The sequence below is a fragment of the Aspergillus stella-maris genome (genome assembly GCF_047715825.1).
Source record: "Aspergillus stella-maris strain CBS 113639 unplaced genomic scaffold BDV14scaffold_60, whole genome shotgun sequence".
NCBI classification, from domain to species: Eukaryota; Fungi; Ascomycota; class Eurotiomycetes; order Eurotiales; family Aspergillaceae; genus Aspergillus; species Aspergillus stella-maris.
Window position 1 is genome coordinate 65,663 of NW_027396854.1, and position 18,792 is coordinate 84,454.

At 50.8% G+C, this 18,792-nt stretch overlaps 7 protein-coding genes across 7 annotated transcripts; 3 read left to right on the forward strand and 4 right to left on the reverse strand.

The window, feature by feature from the left end:
- Positions 1–4: 4 nt before the first annotated feature.
- Positions 5–3,902, reverse strand: BDV14DRAFT_179841 (glycosyl hydrolases family 2, TIM barrel domain-containing protein). Its single transcript, XM_073769820.1, has 2 exons — positions 1,718–3,902; positions 5–1,669 (listed from the first exon to the last, which is right to left on the reverse strand). The coding sequence occupies exons 1-2, from the start codon at positions 3,265–3,267 to the stop codon at positions 166–168; spliced, it is 3,054 nt and encodes a 1,017-aa protein (XP_073624690.1). The 5' UTR covers positions 3,268–3,902; the 3' UTR covers positions 5–165.
- A 259-nt stretch (positions 3,903–4,161) lies between these two features.
- Positions 4,162–5,677, forward strand: BDV14DRAFT_119566 (uncharacterized protein). The gene is made up of 2 exons (XM_073765858.1): positions 4,162–4,598; positions 4,661–5,677. The coding sequence occupies exons 1-2, from the start codon at positions 4,369–4,371 to the stop codon at positions 5,370–5,372; spliced, it is 942 nt and encodes a 313-aa protein (XP_073624691.1). The 5' UTR covers positions 4,162–4,368; the 3' UTR covers positions 5,373–5,677.
- BDV14DRAFT_119567 (chitin deacetylase CDA6) lies at positions 5,678–7,742 on the forward strand. The gene is made up of 2 exons (XM_073765859.1): positions 5,678–6,219; positions 6,265–7,742. The coding sequence occupies exons 1-2, from the start codon at positions 5,982–5,984 to the stop codon at positions 7,440–7,442; spliced, it is 1,416 nt and encodes a 471-aa protein (XP_073624692.1). The 5' UTR covers positions 5,678–5,981; the 3' UTR covers positions 7,443–7,742.
- A 299-nt stretch (positions 7,743–8,041) lies between these two features.
- On the reverse strand, positions 8,042–9,901 carry BDV14DRAFT_203472 (uncharacterized protein; the record flags this gene model as incomplete). Its single annotated transcript, XM_073774290.1, has 2 exons — positions 8,042–9,513; positions 9,640–9,901. The coding sequence occupies 2 exons, from the start codon at positions 9,899–9,901 to the stop codon at positions 8,042–8,044; spliced, it is 1,734 nt and encodes a 577-aa protein (XP_073624693.1).
- Positions 9,902–9,973: 72 nt separating this feature from the next.
- BDV14DRAFT_179848 (tethering complex subunit PEP5) lies at positions 9,974–13,479 on the reverse strand. The gene is made up of 9 exons (XM_073769821.1): positions 13,436–13,479; positions 13,307–13,375; positions 12,950–13,246; positions 12,283–12,897; positions 11,999–12,232; positions 11,606–11,941; positions 11,056–11,559; positions 10,604–11,002; positions 9,974–10,549 (listed from the first exon to the last, which is right to left on the reverse strand). Exons 1-9 carry the CDS (start codon positions 13,448–13,450, stop codon positions 10,172–10,174), a joined length of 2,847 nt encoding a protein of 948 aa, XP_073624694.1. The 5' UTR covers positions 13,451–13,479; the 3' UTR covers positions 9,974–10,171.
- Positions 13,480–13,674: 195 nt separating this feature from the next.
- Positions 13,675–15,991, reverse strand: BDV14DRAFT_179850 (uncharacterized protein). The gene has a single exon (XM_073769822.1). The coding sequence runs from the start codon at positions 15,790–15,792 to the stop codon at positions 13,828–13,830; it is 1,965 nt and encodes a 654-aa protein (XP_073624695.1). The 5' UTR covers positions 15,793–15,991; the 3' UTR covers positions 13,675–13,827.
- Positions 15,992–17,401: 1,410 nt separating this feature from the next.
- BDV14DRAFT_203475 (class I SAM-dependent methyltransferase) lies at positions 17,402–17,794 on the forward strand (the record flags this gene model as incomplete). The annotated part of the gene is made up of 1 exon (XM_073774291.1): positions 17,402–17,794. One exon carries the CDS (start codon positions 17,402–17,404, stop codon positions 17,792–17,794), a length of 393 nt encoding a protein of 130 aa, XP_073624696.1.
- Positions 17,795–18,792: the final 998 nt, after the last annotated feature.

Sequence of the window (18,792 nt, forward strand, 5' to 3'; positions counted from 1 at the left end):
TCAACACCGTTTATTTATCTAATACTAATGTTAATGTCAAAATATCCTTATCTCAAGTTGTAACGTAGCTTTCGTTATTTGACGTATCCCACAGCTAACTGCAGTGTAACCTCTGCTATATACAGCCTCGGTATCCATGCAGGAGGGATATAACCCATCAGACATTCATATAACACTAATCTCAAACTCAAACTCAAACGGCTCCGTCTTACACCGGTACTGCTCGAACGGCTGGGGCCCCACACTCGCAGACCCAAGACCATGGTTATCATAGTCAAGCCACAAGACCGTGAAGTTGAGCGGGTTAAGGTCGAACGGGTGCTTAGCGTTGTTGAGGTCAACGGGCAGGAAGTGCGATGCCGTAAAACTAAATGGTGCATTAGTTTCATCCGTGCGGCGCGCATCAAGCGTAACGCCCGACTCAGACTCAGACTGCGAGATCTGCAACCAGCGTAGATCTTCACGGTTGCCATTCTCCTGTGGGTAGTCGTAGTGTGTGAATAGGTCGTCGACTGTAGCGTCGTACTCGCCGACGCGCGCGGCTTGTTTGGAGTCCTTGTAGTTCTCTCCTGGGCCGCGGCCGAACCAGCGGACTGAATTGAAGGATTGGGGGAGGATAGTTTGCAAGCCGATGCGGGGTACTTCATCGGGTGTATTCTTGCCGACGAATTCGCCTGATGCGTGGATGCGGAGTGTTTGGTCTGATGTAACCGTGTAGATGAGGTCCGCTTCAACGCCCCATTCTAGAACCAGCGGTGCGACGCGCACCTTGAAGTGCACTGTTGCTTCGTCGTCGATGGTGGACCAAGTTACGTCGCGGACTTGAGTGTGCATTGAGTGAACCCAGGCTTCGTCCCATGCTGCTTCGTTTCCGGACTGGCCTTCGTCGTTTTGGGTCATTGCGCGGATGAAGGAGAGTTCGGGGCCACGTTGGAAGACTGAGTCTCCGCCGTCGATCGACCAGGTTACGTTTCCTTGGAGGAGGTCGAAGCCGAATGTTGATTCGCCTGTTGAGATGCGGAGATTTGTGCGGTCCTGTTCGATTTCGGGGGCCGCGATTTCTGTTTGGCGAGGGGTGACGGAGTTGCTGGAGCGCTTGGTGTTGGATGAGGAGCCCTGGAGGTGTAGCTGGCCCCAGGCGATGACATGGCCTTGTTCTGCCCAGGGTTTGTCTTCGCTGAGCTTGAATTCAATGGTGAGCCAGGCTTCTTGTTCGAGGCTTGAGGGGTCGAGGGGTAGGTCGACGGTGCCATTTTCGCCTGCAGGAACTCGGGGTAGATCCAGTTCTTGAGGCTCTGTGGTCTCGCCGTCTTGAACAATGTGCCACGTTACATCCAGGCCGCTGAGGTCAGAAAAGTCATAGTGGTTTGTTACAACAATTTGAGAAGAGTCCGCAGTCAAGTTCACGGAAACAGGCTGGATGATCTTTGCATACTCCAGCAGACTGGGCATCGGGGTATGGTCCGAAAGAGTAAGACCGTCCATAACAAAGTCGGCGTCGTTGGGCTCGTCGCCGAAGTCACCGCCGTAGGCAAAGTATTCGAGGTCTCCCTCCTGTTTCAAGAGTCCGTGGTTGTTCCACTCCCAGACAAGTCCTCCTTGGGAGAGCGGGTGGGAGCGGAAGAGAGCGATATACTCCAGCAACCCTCCAGGACCGTTGCCCATGGCGCTTGGGTGGGTCAGCATATGCTCGGGTGTGAGATGTGAAAATACTTACTGTGCGAATTCGCAAAGAATCAGAGCCTTGTCCGTGTGGTTGCCCATGTGTTCGATCATGGTCTGAGGTGAAGAGTACATGTGGCTGTAGATGTCCGCCGATTCAGCTTCCCGATCCTGCTCGTAGTGAACAATCCTTGACGGATCTCTCTCCTTGAAGTATTTGTACATAGCAGCCTGGTTCTGGCCGTAGAAGCACTCGTTACCAAGCGACCAGATGATGACAGAGGCATGGTTCTTGTAGCGCTCAAGAACCTGCTCGGCCCTGTCAAGATAGGCGTGGGTCCATTCAGGGTTATCAGAAGTCCATGAAGCGGCTAACTCTTCAGTCTCTTCGATGTCTCCAAAGCCGTGGCATTCGATATCCGCTTCGGTGATCACGTAGAACCCAAGTTCATCGGCAACATCGTAGAATGACGGGTGGTGAGGCTGGTGGGCGGTACGGATGGCGTTGATGTTGGATCGCTTCATCCGAATCAGATCGGCGCGCATTGACTCGTATGGTACTGTTCTTCCAGACGTGTAATTGTGCTCGTGCCGATTAACACCGTAGAGAATAATAGGTTGCCCGTTGACAAGGAAGTTCGGGCCGCTCATCTCGATGCGGCGGAAACCGATCTTTTGGCTGATAGCGCGGCCGTTGAACTCAATCAGAACGGTATACAGGTTAGGTGTCTCAGCCGACCAAATGTGAAAGTCGTCCCCTTCAACCTTCTTCGAGTATCCAGTAGAAGAAGAGCCAGTCCATTCATCAAATACATTGCCATTAGGAGAAAGGACCTTGATGTTTAGGTCTCCATGTTCACCCTGGATAGTGACGTTTGCCTTCAATGTACCACTTTCAAAGCCGTCATCAACCTCGGGCTTAATTTCAAAGTCCGTGATCGCAGATTGAGGAAACGGTATCAAGTAAACGTCTCTGAATATACCAGAAAGCCACCATTGGTCCTGGTCCTCCAAGTAGGAGCCGTCGGACCATTGGTAAACACGCGTAGCAAGAGTGTTGGTACTGTTTGATGAAAGATAATCCGTAATATCGAACTCGCTAGGGTTCCGGCTGCCCTGGCTGTAACCGACTTCCTCGCCGTTGACCCAGACATGGAAGGCACTATCCACTCCCTCGTACCGCAAGCGAATCTGCTCGCCATTCCATTCCTCTGGCACTTCAAACTCACGCCAGTAAGAGCCCGTAGGGTTAACATAGGAGACATTAGGCGGTGTTACGGGAAAGGGGTAGTTGATGTTGGTATAGTGCGGACGCCCATAACCCTGCATCTGCCAGGGCCCAGGGACCACAATGTCATCCCAGTCAGTGACATTAGCTGTCTCCCAAATAGGGGCTTCGAAAGGCGAAGGATCATAGTGAAACTTCCAACTACCGTTTAGGCTGTGGAACAAGCTCTCTTCGCGGTTGAAAGTGAGAGCTGCTTCTTCGTTGGGGTACGAGTAAAAGTGTGCTCGCGGAGGTTCAGTGTTGCGATGCAAGACATTGAGATTCGACCAGTCAGGAAGGAAACCCGGCCAACCCGAAACTGCAGAGAGTGAGGCCATCTTGCCTAGTTTTGCTTTGTCAGTCGCTGTCTCTGCTGGGGTGTATCCCTCGGTACCTCCTCGGCCTTATGTAGCCCGTCTGCACGGACATGTTGCCGTGCCACCGGTCATGCCAAGGATAAAGTCTACGCTGTTCTTGCTTCTGCGCTGATCCTACTTTCCAGAAAGTTGTGCACAGCAAGTTAGGGTGGACTTGGCTGTGCAAAGCATCTTGACGGTAGCATTCGCCAAGAAGAGGAGATATACTTCACCCCGCAGTGTGGAGAGGCTGTATGAAGGAATTGCCCAAAGCGTGGGCTGATCGTCAGCCTTTCCCAAGGCACATTTTCTCCGATTGGAAGCATGGCTCTGGAGCCCTGAGTCGGCCACACCGTAGTCCGCAGATGCTCCGGCGTATGAGTAGGATTCGGTTAAAAGCCGGGGAGGCTATAATGACCGGGCCATGGCACACGTCATTTGGACTCGGGGTTGAGCCGGGAGATCCGATGTAGAAGCAATCACACCATCGATATGTATGCTGAGTGCGGGTGCATAATCCAGCATTGACTCGGGAGGAAGCATGAGCAGTCAAGGGTCCTTCAGAAAGAGAGAACTTGTGGACCGGAAATGATGCGGGGGACAATGTAAGTCTTGGCGGTTCTTGGCAAGTCCTTTCAGTTAAAATCAGAGCTTCATAACTGAATTGCAATGATATAAAGTCTGACTGGGAATGACTTATAAAAGGGATAAAGGAATATGAAGTCGGTCTCCAGAGTCTTGCAATAAGTTGCGCTCATTACTTTGGTGTTGAGCGCTATGCACTCTTCTGCATAGTTGGTCTCAATGATGTCCAGTAGAAGCTTATGTACAGCCTCAGGCAACAATGAACGCAGCTCAGGTACCTAGCTAGACAAGTGATAACCTATTCATCTCTTCTTTCAACTCAACACAACGCACCCTGATCTCATTATTCCTTGAGTCTTTCCCCTTCTCAATCCTCAGAACCAGACCTTTGATCTTGCTCACCAGGATATCGTATTTAAAGCTCAAGCGAACTCAGAAGGACCCCTCCCCGCCTTCATCGTTCTGTACCTGTCCCTACCTAGAGGGGTTGTCTTCAAGATGGGTGATCGACACGCTATTCAGCAAAATCTCAACGGTTTACTCTCGAAGCTGGACGATGCCGACCCTGACATGAGATACATGTCCCTAAATGATCTCTATGGTGTTCTCGGCAATCCCAACTCCGCGTACCTGACTCACGATCAAATCGCTTCAACCAAGCTTGCCGAGGGCCTGCTGAAAGCGCTAGATGACCAACATGGTGACGTTCAGAACCAAGCTCTAAAATGGTCAGTTACACTCCTTCTATCACTGATCTCGTCTTTGCCTAACATTTTTGCTCTTCTCCTAGTCTCGGCCCTCTCGTCGTACGGCTGTCCCTCGATAGCCTCAAAATGCTGCTCGAAAGACTATCGAACCTCCCTACCTCGCAGACCATTGATACATCCGTCCCGAACACAGCTCTCAGAGTCATCGTCACAGCGCTCCCACGACCTCAGCCTAATCAGCCACCGAGCTCAGATGCAGTCTCCGCATACTCCGCCATTTCTCAAGTTCTCATTCCCCGCCTGATCGGGCCGGTCCCATCTTCATCGCGGCGGCGAGGCTCCATCACCAAGGGAATGTTAGAAAAGGATCCCTCAAAAGGCTTCAGCAGTGATGCAATTGATGTTGTGATTCAAGTAGCCTCTTGTTTCGGTACTCTGCTGAAGGAGCAAGAATTAACGGCACTGGAGAAGGCAGTCATGTCCATCATCGATAATGATACAGCTGGAACTGTTGTTACGAAGCGAGCACTGGCTGCAATCTCAGCTTTGGTTGTCCATTTCTCGGACGCTCAATTCAGCACCTTTGTTACCGAGCTCGTTGAAAGGTTCAATTCCCCACAGTTGAGCACTGTTCATCAACGACACCTGATTGCTGCTGTTGGGAGCTTGGCGAGAACTGTACCAGCCAAGTTCGGTCCTCATCTCCCAACTTTAGCACCATTTATCTTCTCGGCAGTTGGCGAGAATAATGTGCAAGTAAGTACACCCTGGCCTATTGTATCGAACTGCAACTGACGTGCGCAGTAGCCGATTCAGATGAACAATATGGAGCCAGTATCTTCAGTTGCGTAAAATTGCTTGTCTATTGTTTTTGGTCCAACAAGGATGGATCCAAATGTAATTCGAATCTCTACCTAAGCCTCATCACCCACGCTACGAACTTTACGATAGAATATGAAACCTTGAAGCCTCATCCCGTCATCTCAGGCACCTTCCCGATGTTCTTTTCGTCTACCATACATTCTAATCTCAAGTCGCCCCTTATAATTTTCAGTGACAAAGCAGTATGTGCCATCGATTTAGAAGCATTTCTTTCATCGAGCCAGATCTCTTCGAGTTGACACCGGCAAGGTCTGGGTCTTCGGTGTTGTCCGCTGTTCCCTGTGTCTATCCCTCGCACCTGCCAAAACCAGACTTTCGCTATTGTTGGACTGGTGTTGTTCTCTCGGGACGCTCCTTCCTCAAATTCATGCAACAGCTCCTCAATGGCGCTCACGCAAGCACTTCTCTTTCAGACCTTCTCATCTTTCTTCCTGTTCCTCGAGTGCAGTTCACGGTACGAAATACAAATCCATCTCATATTCTATATATTTTCTCAAAATCCATTAGCCAGCAGCTCTCAAGATGCGCGTGCGTTATCTTTTGGTTGCTTCCAGTCTCAACCTTTTGCCCACCACTGTCCTTGGGCGTAACATTATCAACCTGCCCTCCGACTACGAGACTGTCCAGGCCGTCTCTAAGATCCAGGGCTCTGAGACCCCTCAGAATCTGCTTTACCGTGATATCGGGGGTGCTCTTGGGGGCGCGAGATGTGGTGCAGGGTTTGGTCGCTGCTCCAACGGCAATTGCTGTTCTACCGCAGGTACGTACTCCAGATTTTAGCAGGAGCTGGCATTAACAGCTGCAGGGTATTGTGGAAACACTACGGCTCACTGTCGCTCTCCGGATTGTCAAATCGACTATGGCCATTGCGATGCACACGCCACTCCAGGAGGACCGTCGACAGAAGCTATTCCTCGGCCCAAGATTGGCACGGCTCCTTACGGTCCAACCGCAATTCGGTCTTGCACTACCCCCGGAACCGTTGCTCTAACCTACGATGACGGACCCAATCAGTACACTCGTGACCTTCTCGACCTTCTGGATAGATATGGTGCCAAGGTTACCTTCTTCGTTACTGGCAATAACAATGGCAAGGGCCAGATAGATAGCCCCGATGTTCCATGGGCTCCCCTCATCCAACGCATGGTTCTTAGTGGACACCAGGTCGCCAGTCATACTTGGTCTCACCAGGACCTCAATAAGATATCTCAAGTCCAACGCCGGACCCAGCTTCTATGGAACGAAGTCGCCCTTCGGAATATCCTTGGCTATTTTCCTACCTATATGCGTCCTCCTTATTCGAGCTGTACCACGGATACCGGTTGTTTGCATGATATGGGTGATCTCGGTTACCATGTCATCCTCTATGACATCGACACTGAAGATTATAGCCACGACAGTCCAGATACCATCTCACGCTCCAAAGAGATCTTCGACGAGAATCTAGCTCGCGGGAAGAGCTCGTCCAAATCCTGGCTTGTCATTGCTCACGATGTACACGAGCAGACTGTCCACAATCTGACGGAGCATATGCTGCAGAAGCTTACAGCTGACGGTTACCGTGCAGTGACTGTTGGGGAATGTCTCGGCGACCCAATCAACAACTGGTACCGCCAGGATACCCAGGTCAAAGTCCCAGGCAAACCCAAACCACAACCGCCTGCGGAGTATATCTCTCCAGACGGAAAATGTGGCGGGAAGGTGTCATGCATTGGGTCCGCTTTTGGACTGTGCTGCAGTGGGAATGGATACTGCGGCAACTCGACTGATTCCTGCGGTGCTGGCTGCCAGCCGAATGCCGGTTATTGTGAGAGCGATTTTGACGTTGGTCAGCAAACTGGCTCTGGCATCGTCGGCTCTGACCCCTTGGGCGATAGCATCAACCCTGGAAAGAAGTTTTTCAAATCAGAAGCAAGTTCGGCTCTCTGTCAAACTTACTGGATGCTGGCCACACTATTCTTATTTGCCCTGGCCTGGCTGTGATTTGTCGACCGGCTCCTCGCCTGCATTTTTGCAGTTCTGTCCATACTGAACACATTGGGTGCGGGTATTTTTGTGGTTGTGAAAAATGCACTGTTTGCTGGCCCGTCATGGAATTATGAGTATGTTTTAGACTTTCGTTACTGTCACTAGTTCCTATGAGCTCAACGGGTAGGTGGAGAATGGGACTCATGCTTATCTTCTTTTCGACGATCGTATGTCTTGGACTTCAATAAAACAAAAGTAAACATCAAATAGGTTCAGGTGATGATGGCCGTGCAGGATTAGTGCAGTGGTAGAAACAATGTGAAAACACAGTCCCTCACAGCGCCTATTCCCATTCCGCATTAATCATTATTCGTCACAGCAGATATTGCACAGTTCAACCCGCTCGCGGATGGCGAGTCGAGGCACCAGAAGTAAATATACATCGCGAAAGAAAGCCTTATACATAACCTCGCAGCAAAGGTTCCAGCATATAGCCGATTCGAAAACATGACACAATCAGAGAAGAAACCACATATGAAAAAGAAATTAGGACAAGTAGAGTGGCATTGCCGAGTCGAATAGCACAAGAAGGACAATAGCGTGAGATGGCGGAATCACCGCTTGATAATCTTCAATAGTGGCGCGATCCGTGCCCTTTTGCTTAGCCCAACGCGGTAGGGAACTTTACTTGTTGAAGAGATAGGGCTGTGTTTTCCTGGTCCCTTGGACGAGGGCGTTTTCGGGTCGGTGCGCTTTTGCGGTGTTTCCGGGGCTTCGGTATTCGGTGAGGGTGAGGTTGGATTTTGCGGTTCTTGTGGTTCTTGGGGTTGGCCCTCATTGATTGGGTCTGGGGTATCGATGTCTGGGGTCTGAGTGCGTGTTGTAGAGGGTTTGGGTGGTAGGACGACGGAGATGCCGGGTTCATGGTTTTCCTCGGTTGACACTGCTGGCTGCGCACCAGGTTCATTCTCCGGTTGCGGTGCGGGCTCCGGCTCCTCCGTCCTCTTTTTCTTCTTTCGACCACGCTTCTTCGGGGCTGGTGCTTGTTCCGCGACTGTATCTGTCGAGGGTTCGGAGGGATCCGAGATTGGTTGTTCATTTATCACGATCACGTCGTCTTCCGCGTCTGAGTCGTGCGTTTTGCTGCGTTTGAGCTTCTTTTTCTTCGGCTCCTTTTTGGGCTTGGTGGGTACTTGGATGTCTTCTGTTGGTTCTTCGACGTCGTTGTGAGGAGAGACGTCGTTCGCAGTTGTGCCATCGGAAAGGGCTTGCTCGTTGAAGACTGTCGTCTCTTGGTCCTCATCCTGTGGAGGGGCTATTTTTTCAGGCTCCTCAACTGGTTTAACATTGACTGTCTCCTCCACTGGCACCTTTGCAGTCTTCGGAGGCCTGCCAGGCTTGCGCTTGTCAGCCTTAGCAGCTGGCGGCTCCTCGAAATGCGGGTGAGCAAGTTCATCGTCTTCATCATCCACAGGAACAGGCACAGGCTGCTTCTTCGGCCGCCCCCTCTTCTCAACCTTCGGCATCTCACTCACCACAGGCAAAGCAAGCTCATCCACACTAGCAGACGACGCCTGCGGTACATTCTGAGCGATCTCCTCATTATCAATCCTAGGAATCTTCGGCGGGGAGATAATCGACGAAAAAGGCTCTGTGTCATGCGGTGACGACACAACGCCCTGCATTTGCAGGTAATTCCATCGTCTAGACTCGAAGTTCGAGATCGGGTCCGTTAAGCCTGTTGAGTCGCGGATAAAGTCGGCTCTGTTGAGCGGAGTTACGGCTGAGGCGGGGTGTGATGAGGAGTCGAAGATATTATATGAGGCTGTTTGGGACCATTCGAAACTGGGGTTTGTGGCGGGGGGTTCGAGGTGAGGATGAGTGTGGTTTGTGAGGAGTGTATCTTGGTCTGGGGCGGTTGGGAGGCCGTTAGGGTCGATCGAAGCATCTGCTGTGGTCACATCGTACTCTGGGTTCTGCATTTGTTCTGGTTCGTGGGACGCCATCTGTTGATGGGCGTGCTGAGCTTGGTGGTCATCGTCGAAGAGCCGCTGTTGCGCGAGGCCGATTTCCGTCATGGTGTTTCCTATTGCGGGTTGCATAGTATTAGCATATACTACAACACTAAAAAGTATCGTAAAAGTCAAATAGCATTGGATAACAAGAAAAAGTAGTCTAGTGAGGTGCCTCATACCCGAAGACCCAGGCCTACCCTCAGCAGGAATCCACCTCTCCTCTCTCTGCTGCTGCGAAGCAGACAATGTCCGATGCGGAGCCTCAGGTGAATTCAGAAATGCATCGAAGTTGACACCGATATGTGAGTCACCAGCCGATTCCTGTGGCTCTACGTTTTCCAGCTCATTCTGCAGCTGTACTTCGTTATCGGGCACAGCGACGCGGTTCGTTCGCTCCGGCGAAAGCTCGCCGAGGTCTTCCTCGTCGTCAGAGTCCTGAATGACTCGGTCGAAGGACATTGGGCATATATTGGTATAATGTCCGGGTATTATATGAGGTCAATTAGGTTGAACGCAGGCCATCAATGAGTGGTTTTATTTAATCCGGGGTTCTTTGCTTCAACGCGTCTCTAATCAGCGCCCTGTGAAATTGACGCGGGGTCACGTGTTGATAAGATAGTCCTGTTTAGCCATAGATCTTTGACGCCTTAATATCCAGGCATCAGTTACAAGAACAACAGGAAGAGCTATATATACACAAAAAGCACAAGAATTCATAGCGGGTATATTCTACTCCATCATAGTCTGCGGGCGCATGACACCCCGTCCAAAAAACTCGCTTACCACACCAAATCGGTCCTTTGACCTTGAAAGCTCTGCCTTGAAGAGATCATGCTGGTCTGCGGATTCGACTTGTCTTCTTCGGATCGCTTTGATAGTGGAGTGCTCGGGAGCACAGGCCGGGCATTCAGCGTCCTCGCCTACTGTGTTAAGACATCGTTTATGGAAAGAGTGTTTGCAGAGGAAGTGGACTGTGGGGAGGTCGAGAGGTCGGTTGCAGGACGTACAGCGGCGCGCTTGGAACACGACAGGCTTCGAGCCTAGTTGTTCTAGCTCTTGCATCTTGGTCTCTGTTTCTGCGCTGTAGCTGGATATTAGGCGGCGGTTCTAGAGGATCAGATTAGAATGATTCACGTCAACAGCATAGGTTGGACGACTCACAGAAGATATATCCTTGCGTTCGCGCTCAATGTGATCGCTCAGATACTTCTTCACCCGTCCCATGGTAACAACAGCATTGTTGCTGAGCGCCTGGATGACTTGGAGTGGCGACATTAGACCGTCTTCAGAGATACGCTTCAAGACAGCATCAAGCTCATCTCCAGCCTCTTCGAGGATTTTAGGGCTTGACGTAAGATACGTCAGCGCATCGACGTAAAGTTGAGGCTCTTCAGGGCCATATTTCTTGAGCGCTCTGATGGCACCTCGTGTGTCCTTGGCAGCAGTGAAAGACCTGAAGATATCTGATCGAAGACCAGCTTGCTCTCGAACAAGTGTAGAACCCTCTTGGAACTCGGACAGATCGGACAGAAGCAGCACGCTAGAAGTTGAAATTGGGATCTAGATTCTTGTTAGTGCCACACAAACCGCGATCGTGAGTCGGATGTCCCTACATCTTTGCCCTCAATCAGCTTCTTAGCCTTGTTCTGCCATTTTTGCTTCTCGGTATCATCCTTCTGCCGACCTGCTGCGTTGAGGTACATCTCAAAGAGCGTTGTGTAAAGATCCACCTTGTCTTCTTCTTCGAAGGTTTCTTTGCTGATCAGCGCCTCGAGGAACGTGATGAACTGTTGTGGATGGCCAACAAAAGCCGAAAATGCTGTCCGTGGTTTGGGTATCTGGTATTCCGGTACGCTTGGCTCCTTAATCTCTATGACTGGTTGGGGTTCAATCGGTTCTGTCTTCGAGCTTGCACCAGTATTCAAAAGAGGTAATGGGAGAAAGGCCGCCAGGTTCTGTAAAGCACTGTTGTTGTGCGCTTGGGGCGCTGGTAGTGGCTCGACTTGCTGTGTCCTCGGCGCGTACTCTCCTTTATAGTACGCGATGAAAAGCTCCGTCGTTGTTGAAGCGCAATTTGACAACAGCACTCGGGCGTATTTCATCAGGTTTTTGTACGCCTAGCGAAGTCAGCCAAATTCACAGTACTCGAACTCTGGCACCCACCAAATCTGGTTCCAATCTCCAAATGTACTCCAGGGCTTCAGCAAACTTCTTGGAATCCTCAATCAATATGTCCACGACCATGTCATTCTCGCCATACTTAGTAGCGAGATAGGCAGCTTGTTCATAGTAGCCGCCCTGTCGACACATGGCGATCGCTGTTTCGAGGTCAAACTTGAGCTCACCCGGCGCCTTGATGAAAGCGTCCAGTTTCTTGGTATCTTTCAACTTAGCATAACAGTTGAGCAGTAAAGTCGTGTGATCGACCGAGGCACGATCGTGATCGTGTAGTTCTTCCAGGTACTCTATAAGATTGTGTATTCGTTGCGTATCAAGATACTGGTGGTCGACACTCGTAAGTATGCCTATCGTCGATCAGGATTCAGGAGTACTCACCTTTCTAATGACTTGTGATGGTTCGGTGTTATCAATAGCCCTCAAATATTGTTGCATGGCTGTGTCATAGTCTCCTTTTTGGTACAGGTAGTCGCCGTACTTTCGGTAGATAGCATTTTGTTGGTATGTGTCGACGCCAATTTTTTGCGCTAGGTTGATAGCCAGAATATACAGGTTGCGTTGGTAGAGAATCTCAAGTTTCTGCTGGAGGCTTTTTTCTCGATATCGGTAGATCTAAGCAGTGTCAGTAACAGAGAATCAGTGAGAATTTGCAACATGCACACCTTTCCATCCGTAGTAAGGAGATAGAGGTTGCCCCACTCCTTGAAGATCTGCCTCACGGACGAGACCAAAGCTTCTGAATGGGCGATGAACTTGAGGTCGGTGTCTAGGAGAGTAAAAGTGGCAGTGCTGAACATTTCATCCGTCTGCAACCCACCACTCCCCAGGGTGCCGCCTCTGGGTGGACAGACCAGAGTGACATAGTCTCTGAATATGTTGATGGAGCTCTTTGGGCTCTCGAAGGCGTAGCTTTGGCCTCGTCCATGCGAACTATAAGTATAGATTGCATCTTCCCTAGCAACAAGCACATCGCCGCTATCTCCGTCCAGCGTCATGCAACCCAGGCCGCAACCCGTATCTTCAAGTACCCGCGCCGGCTGTCCCTGTCCTCGACCAGATATCACAAGGGACATTATTCGGTTTGTCGTGGAGATGTATAGCGTCGAGACCCCCCCGCTTTGTACCTCAAGTCCAGTGACAGGCTCCTCGGACTCGAAGACGATTCGTTGCCGCGCGCCGCGGTCATGGATTAGGTCACCGCGGATAATCGCCACGGAACCGTTGCCGAACCCGACTGCTACCTGCGACAAGTCGCCGAGGGCTGCGAACGCAGATACCTAATAACCACAGTTGTCAGCTTAGTTCCCAGCGGCATAGAATATAGCATACAGGAAACAACCTCCTCGCATTCTGCACCGACGTCGTCGACAAACAGCTCGGGACCCCCGTCTTCTTCTCCGGTTTATCCAGTGCCCAGACCTTCAACACCGGGTCATGCAATAAGTCCTCCGCAATCGTTACAAGAAGCGAGGTCCCCTCCAGCTGCTTGATGTGTGTGATCGATCCATTGTCCGACGCTTTGAACGATTGAACGACCTTGAACGATGACGAAACGGTGTGGACGAAGCCGTCGGTCGTGCCGAGGAAGAGGTTCGCTGAGCCTGAGCACAGACAGGACGTTTCGGACTATCACAAAGGCAAGTGTCAGTTGTACTGTCTGGAATTTGCGGGGTGTCTGGGGCGTACATTGAAGAGGGCCGAGCTGTCTTCGGGGATCTTGACCGGGGATACGTCGAAGAAGTTGAACGCTTTCCACTGTTTCAGGGTATATCGGTAAGTCGCAAGCTTATTCTCAACGACAAAATGCTGTCTTACCGAAGTCAGAGCCATTTTGACGTGACTCACGCCATGGATGTTGGGGAAGGAAGTCAGTTCGCTGGCTGCGGTGTTATCGGCGGTGCCTGTAGGTGGAGCTCCGCCGCGCCAAGACTTGAGAGCTTAGACCAATCTGGGGATTATAGGCCAACGTCATACATCGGACAACTTTAAGAGCCAGGCACAATGTCAAATTCTCATCAATTCCGTTTATGTACTAGTTCTTGATTTATTTGTTAGTTGTAAAATACATTCATGAGCTGTGTCATGTGCAGAGACCCGAGAAGAATGAGAAATCGCTATGCTATCGTGAAATGACAATGACATGACCGCTAGAAACGCCGCACATGCTCATAAGAGAATATTGACTGTGATAGAGGGTCCAAAACTCGCTAATGTGCCGAGTCTGCAGGGTTAGGGTTGGGGATCTGGGCAGACTGGCAGTGAGTGATATCCTTATTGATATCAAAGCTCTGCTGCAACCAACTACCGGCTTCCGCAATCGCCTGGCTGAGATTGAAGCTGTCCGCTCCTTGCCCTTCCTGTGCCGTAGGTGGCGTTGTGCCGGTCAACGTCAGTGGAAACGCGCTTTGGTGAGATGTAGAAGGAGACATCTGGGCTTCTGCGGGTTGCTCTTGCAAGAAGTTCGTTGTGTCGTCTTCGTCGGATGTGAAGTGCTCGGATGGAATTTCAGACGGTGACGACTGAGCGAAACTGGTTGTTTTTCGTTTCTTGGTCTTCGATCTATCTTTTTCTGGTGAAATTGTGCGAAACTCCGCTTTCTTCTCTGTGCTGAAGGTGAAAGGCGTGGCGGCGTCAAGTATATACTGTGTGCTAATCATTGGCAGCTTTCCAGTCCCAGTGCTGCCCAGTCGACTTTTGCCTAGTTCTCGTTCAGGGGTATTCATCTTATGGAATGGTGTGATATTTGCTGCGTTTGGAGATTGGTGATTGATGTCCTGAGATGCTCGCCGTTTTCTCACCGACGCTGGGCTGTATTCTGGGCTTCTAAGGTCATTTTGGAAGGATCTCTGAGCCATCATCAGAGCTGCTTGTGTAGAGAACTGTTGATCAGCATTGTGGTCCTCTGTGCGATTTGAGGTTGCCTTTGAAGCTGCGATCGAATACAGGGACGTGAGATTATCGGAAACTGCGGGGTTCCTTGGGGCATGTTGAGCCGATGGTAGTATATTTTCGCTTGTGGAACCGTCCTTGGGGTTGTGGACTGGATCGTTATCAGGATGTGTTGATGAAGCATTTTCGATGGTATTGGAGGCATTTGTCAAGGTCAGTGAGTTTTCTGCGGTCTGGTGGGAGATAGGTTCTGCTTGTTGAGATTCGTTGGTAGGTGCCAAGGGAGATATGGGTTGCTCGTCAGACTCATTCAGATGTGATTCGTCACCATCAGCAACACCTGCATCACAGTAGCTTTCCTCTACAGGCTTAGGGCTTGGCGGGTTTTCTGCATTCGCAAGAGCTTTGGCATGCTTTAGCCGATATTCGAATTTGGGTAGCTGAGACGATGATGACACCACCTGCACCGATCCCCCTCCGTTCACGGACTGTGAACTGTATTTGTGCAGTTTCGACCCTGGTGTACGGCGCTCTTCAGGAGCTGGGGCATTTAGCGCTATCTCTGGCTTAAGGCTCGACTCGTGTTGCCTCGACTGCTTTGCTTGTTCACTTTCTGAAGACTTGGCTGAGTGGTAGCCAGGCGTCGCGGGTCTACCAGGAAATTGAGAACCGGCCCTTCTCACATGGCGAGACGAGATACTTGTCGTTGGAGATGTTGGAGGATCGATGTTTTGGAACCGCGTCGAGACCTTGTCCTTCTTCAACCACTGTGCATCGCCAGATTTGTGTTGAGTGAACCGGGGTGACTGGTTGGATGACGTAGTGGGTTCTAATCTAGCACCACCGTGCGTGGAGAACACCTTGCTCACATCATCACGAATACTACCGGAGCGCGATACCTTTCTCGGCGTATCCGACGATTGCGAGCGATATGCGTTGGACTGGAGTTGGTGTTGCCGACGTTTGCGAGAGCTCGTTTCCGGTATAACTTTTGGTTCTACAGATTCGTTGCCCCTCTTCGTTGCGCCAGCTTTCCGCCTATCCTTCTTCCATGGGTTCACCCAGCCCTTTTCCAGCGGACCGTGGAGAGACGCAGAGAGGATAAACAGGGGTTGGCCCTTCAGGTACGCTTCTCCGAGTTTCTCGATCCTCCGGTGTCGCGCAGCAAGTTGGCTCTCGTCGAGCTCGTCGTCCGAGGCCATGAGCGGATAATCGTCGCCATTAGAGTTGTTCGGCGGGCATGGTTCGAGCTTGAGAGGAGAGGTTGGTCGGCGTGGTGGCATCTGGGGGAGGTGGGGTCATGAATCGGCGTCGGTGTTTACAGTGCTGCTGATGCAGGTCACTGCGTGTGAGGGGAGGAAAGGCGAGGAAGTGGTTTGACGGGCTTTCTCATGTCTTCTGCATTAGGCTCCTTCTGTGTGTTAGCCAGGAGTGACTGGGTGCGCTTCTTCTTCTCCAGAGTTTAAGCTCCTCCAATTCACATTTAACGCGAAAAACCACTTTACGCGCCGGAGCTCCATAGCAACGTGTTCTGCTTATGTCATTGGCCTGAGTCATGTGATAACAAGCTTCCGCATCGTCTCGAGCCGCCTCATTATCTCGATTGTCTAGGTAGTTTATCGAAGTTTAAATTGGTCGTGATGTTCAATTCTGCCCAGGCAAAACTAGATCATATTATGGGCGTGTAGATATTTTATTGCTTTAGGTATGACACAGACGTTCCCATGTCTCCAACAATACGGGCCATATATTCTGACAACCAGAATAGAAGCCCTTACTAATAAGGGTTGACCCTTTTTGGTCTAGTGGCAAAATTCATTATATTCTATGTATTTTTACCCGCTCCCCGCAATATATATATATCAAGCCCAGTTAAAAAGTTTTGATTTTACCATTGTCAGATTAAAACCAGGTACCGTACGCTCTGAAAATGAACTAGTCTAGATAGCGTCGAATCTCGGCGAGATTACGCCTCGATTTCAACTAGGTGACCAGTTGCTTGGAAAGGACTTAGAAGCCCGCGTTCCATAGTGTGACGACGTGGGGCTCATCAGGTACCTGGTATACCTAAGGTAACTAGATCTAGCCTCCAACAGGCTCCTTACATCGGGGATCCTGGATAGCGTAGCCGTGATTACACAGGGACCGGTCCCTACGAGCTCCCGACTCCTTGCCTACATTTTAAAAACCCTACTATTGCACCTAAGTGCCTTGAGTTTTTGTTGGAGGCTGTAGAATAAGGATGAGCCTATCCGATAATACCTTGCTTGCTGCAGATCGAAGAGCAGGTGCTGTCTCGGACCCCGATCCTGTGGACCTGGTGATGGATCCGTGGGCTTTCAGCAAGGGGCTATAGCGGCAGAGTACCTATGTAGTTGTAGGACTGTCTTCATGAGTGAAGCGCAGCAATCGACGACATAGCAGAGGACTGTTAGACTTGGTACCTACCATATATTGATCGTAATGTCCTTCTGTGGTGTCTGGAAAAGTGAACATACGAGAATGGGCCTCCGGTTCCATAGAGACTTAGTGACAACATAAGGAAGCCCATATTGATCCATCTAGCGGGCCTGGGCTAACAAACAGCGTGTGGCCTGAAAGACAACAGGGCTTCGAGATTACGTGCATGCAATGTGTGATACAACGGCGGGCAGCAATAAACAATCCCTGTTTACCAACTTGTGCTATAATCGCATCTGTCCTGCTGATTCGCAAGATACAAAAGAGCACTCGCCACCTCTCTTGTGGGCTTTAGAGCCCTACAGCCATCATGTACTGAATCCCTGAGTACCATCACACTACGACTACATCATGAAAGCAACGGGTTAAGAGATCCCCGCACCCGCCATCGGCGCCTTCTACCATGCAACCTCCACCGATTTGACGTCTATAATGGGAGGCGCTATCCACTTCGGCCTCTGGGAGGGCGATGCGGATGACGCAGACTTTGAAACAGCTGCGGACCGCATGACAGTCACAATCGGCTCAAACCTAGACACCAGTGGCCCCGGAAAGCGCATCATCGATGTCGGATGCAGCACTGGCAAGCCCGCAGTGCAAATCAGCTCCAGCCAGAACTTCCATGTCACGGGCAGTTCCATCAGCAGCCACCAAATCGAGCTTGCACGAGCGCTTGCAGCCGCCAAAGCTAAAGACACAAGCAATAGCCCGCAGGTTACCTTCCAGCGTGCCGACGCGATGACTCTCCCCTTCGCCGACGGGTCATTTGACGGCGCCTACGCAATCGAGCCCCATCTGGCAGATGCTTTCGGTAGCTCCTACTGAGCGTGAGTGGCGGGACCTGCTGGCCGGGGCTGGTTTCGAGATTAAAGAGTTCAGGGAGGTTCGCGATACCCTTCGGCATAGCTTCGAAGCCATTGAGGCTGAGACCAGGCTTCAGGCTGTGATCGCCGATGTGAAGGAGGTGGCCACCTTGAGGCAAGCTTCTTCTGTGCTGATTACCGCCGTACGTGCGTAATGCGGCAGTGTGCGGGTCAATGGTCTGCGGCTGCATCTGAGTGCCGTCCATGAGGTCTATCGGTAGTTCATTCCAGCCTATTCGACTGAATTAGCAAATAATTGTTTCGCCGACGTTACCTTTGTCTTTATAAGTCAAATCCAATCAGAATTGAGGACACACTGGCGAGGGGTAGGGCAGTGAGTAGACCAAGACACGCCCATCGTTGGATGCAAGGGGTGCAAGGGTGCATCATGCATCCTGCTTGGAGAGATGACCCGTCATTATATGGTAATGACCGCTCTTATTTTAGAGCGATAAAATATATGGGCTCTTCACCGTGGTGGATCTTCGCGGGTGTGACTGTGGGCCTCCAAGGCACATCTGATGCCTGGATAATCGAGATCCTGAGATTAAAAGTTGATTTCAATGATTACTGGCAATGTTATCAGATGGAAAAGCAAGACTGGCGCACGTGCAATAGTGTTTGTAGTAGATGAAGAAAACAAGCGGTGGCTGACAGTGACAGCTCAAGCGCGGCGAGCGAACCGTGGAAGCGTTGGGGTTGCCCCGAGCACCCGATCCAGCTTAAGGTCCGCCTGCATCATCACAACAAGTCCAACATTGACTACTGCGAATACTGCGCTCAATCCCCCTCCATCTTATCAGAATGCTTGCTTCAATTCGTCTTTGACATTAATTTTTGCCATTGGTTCTGCGCTATTACTACTTATTTACCTTATCGCTGTACCCATCTTTTCCCGGTGCAGCTGCTCTATGTTTTCCTTGCATTTCTTAATTTCCGCAGTGCTCGGAGTGCTGTGAA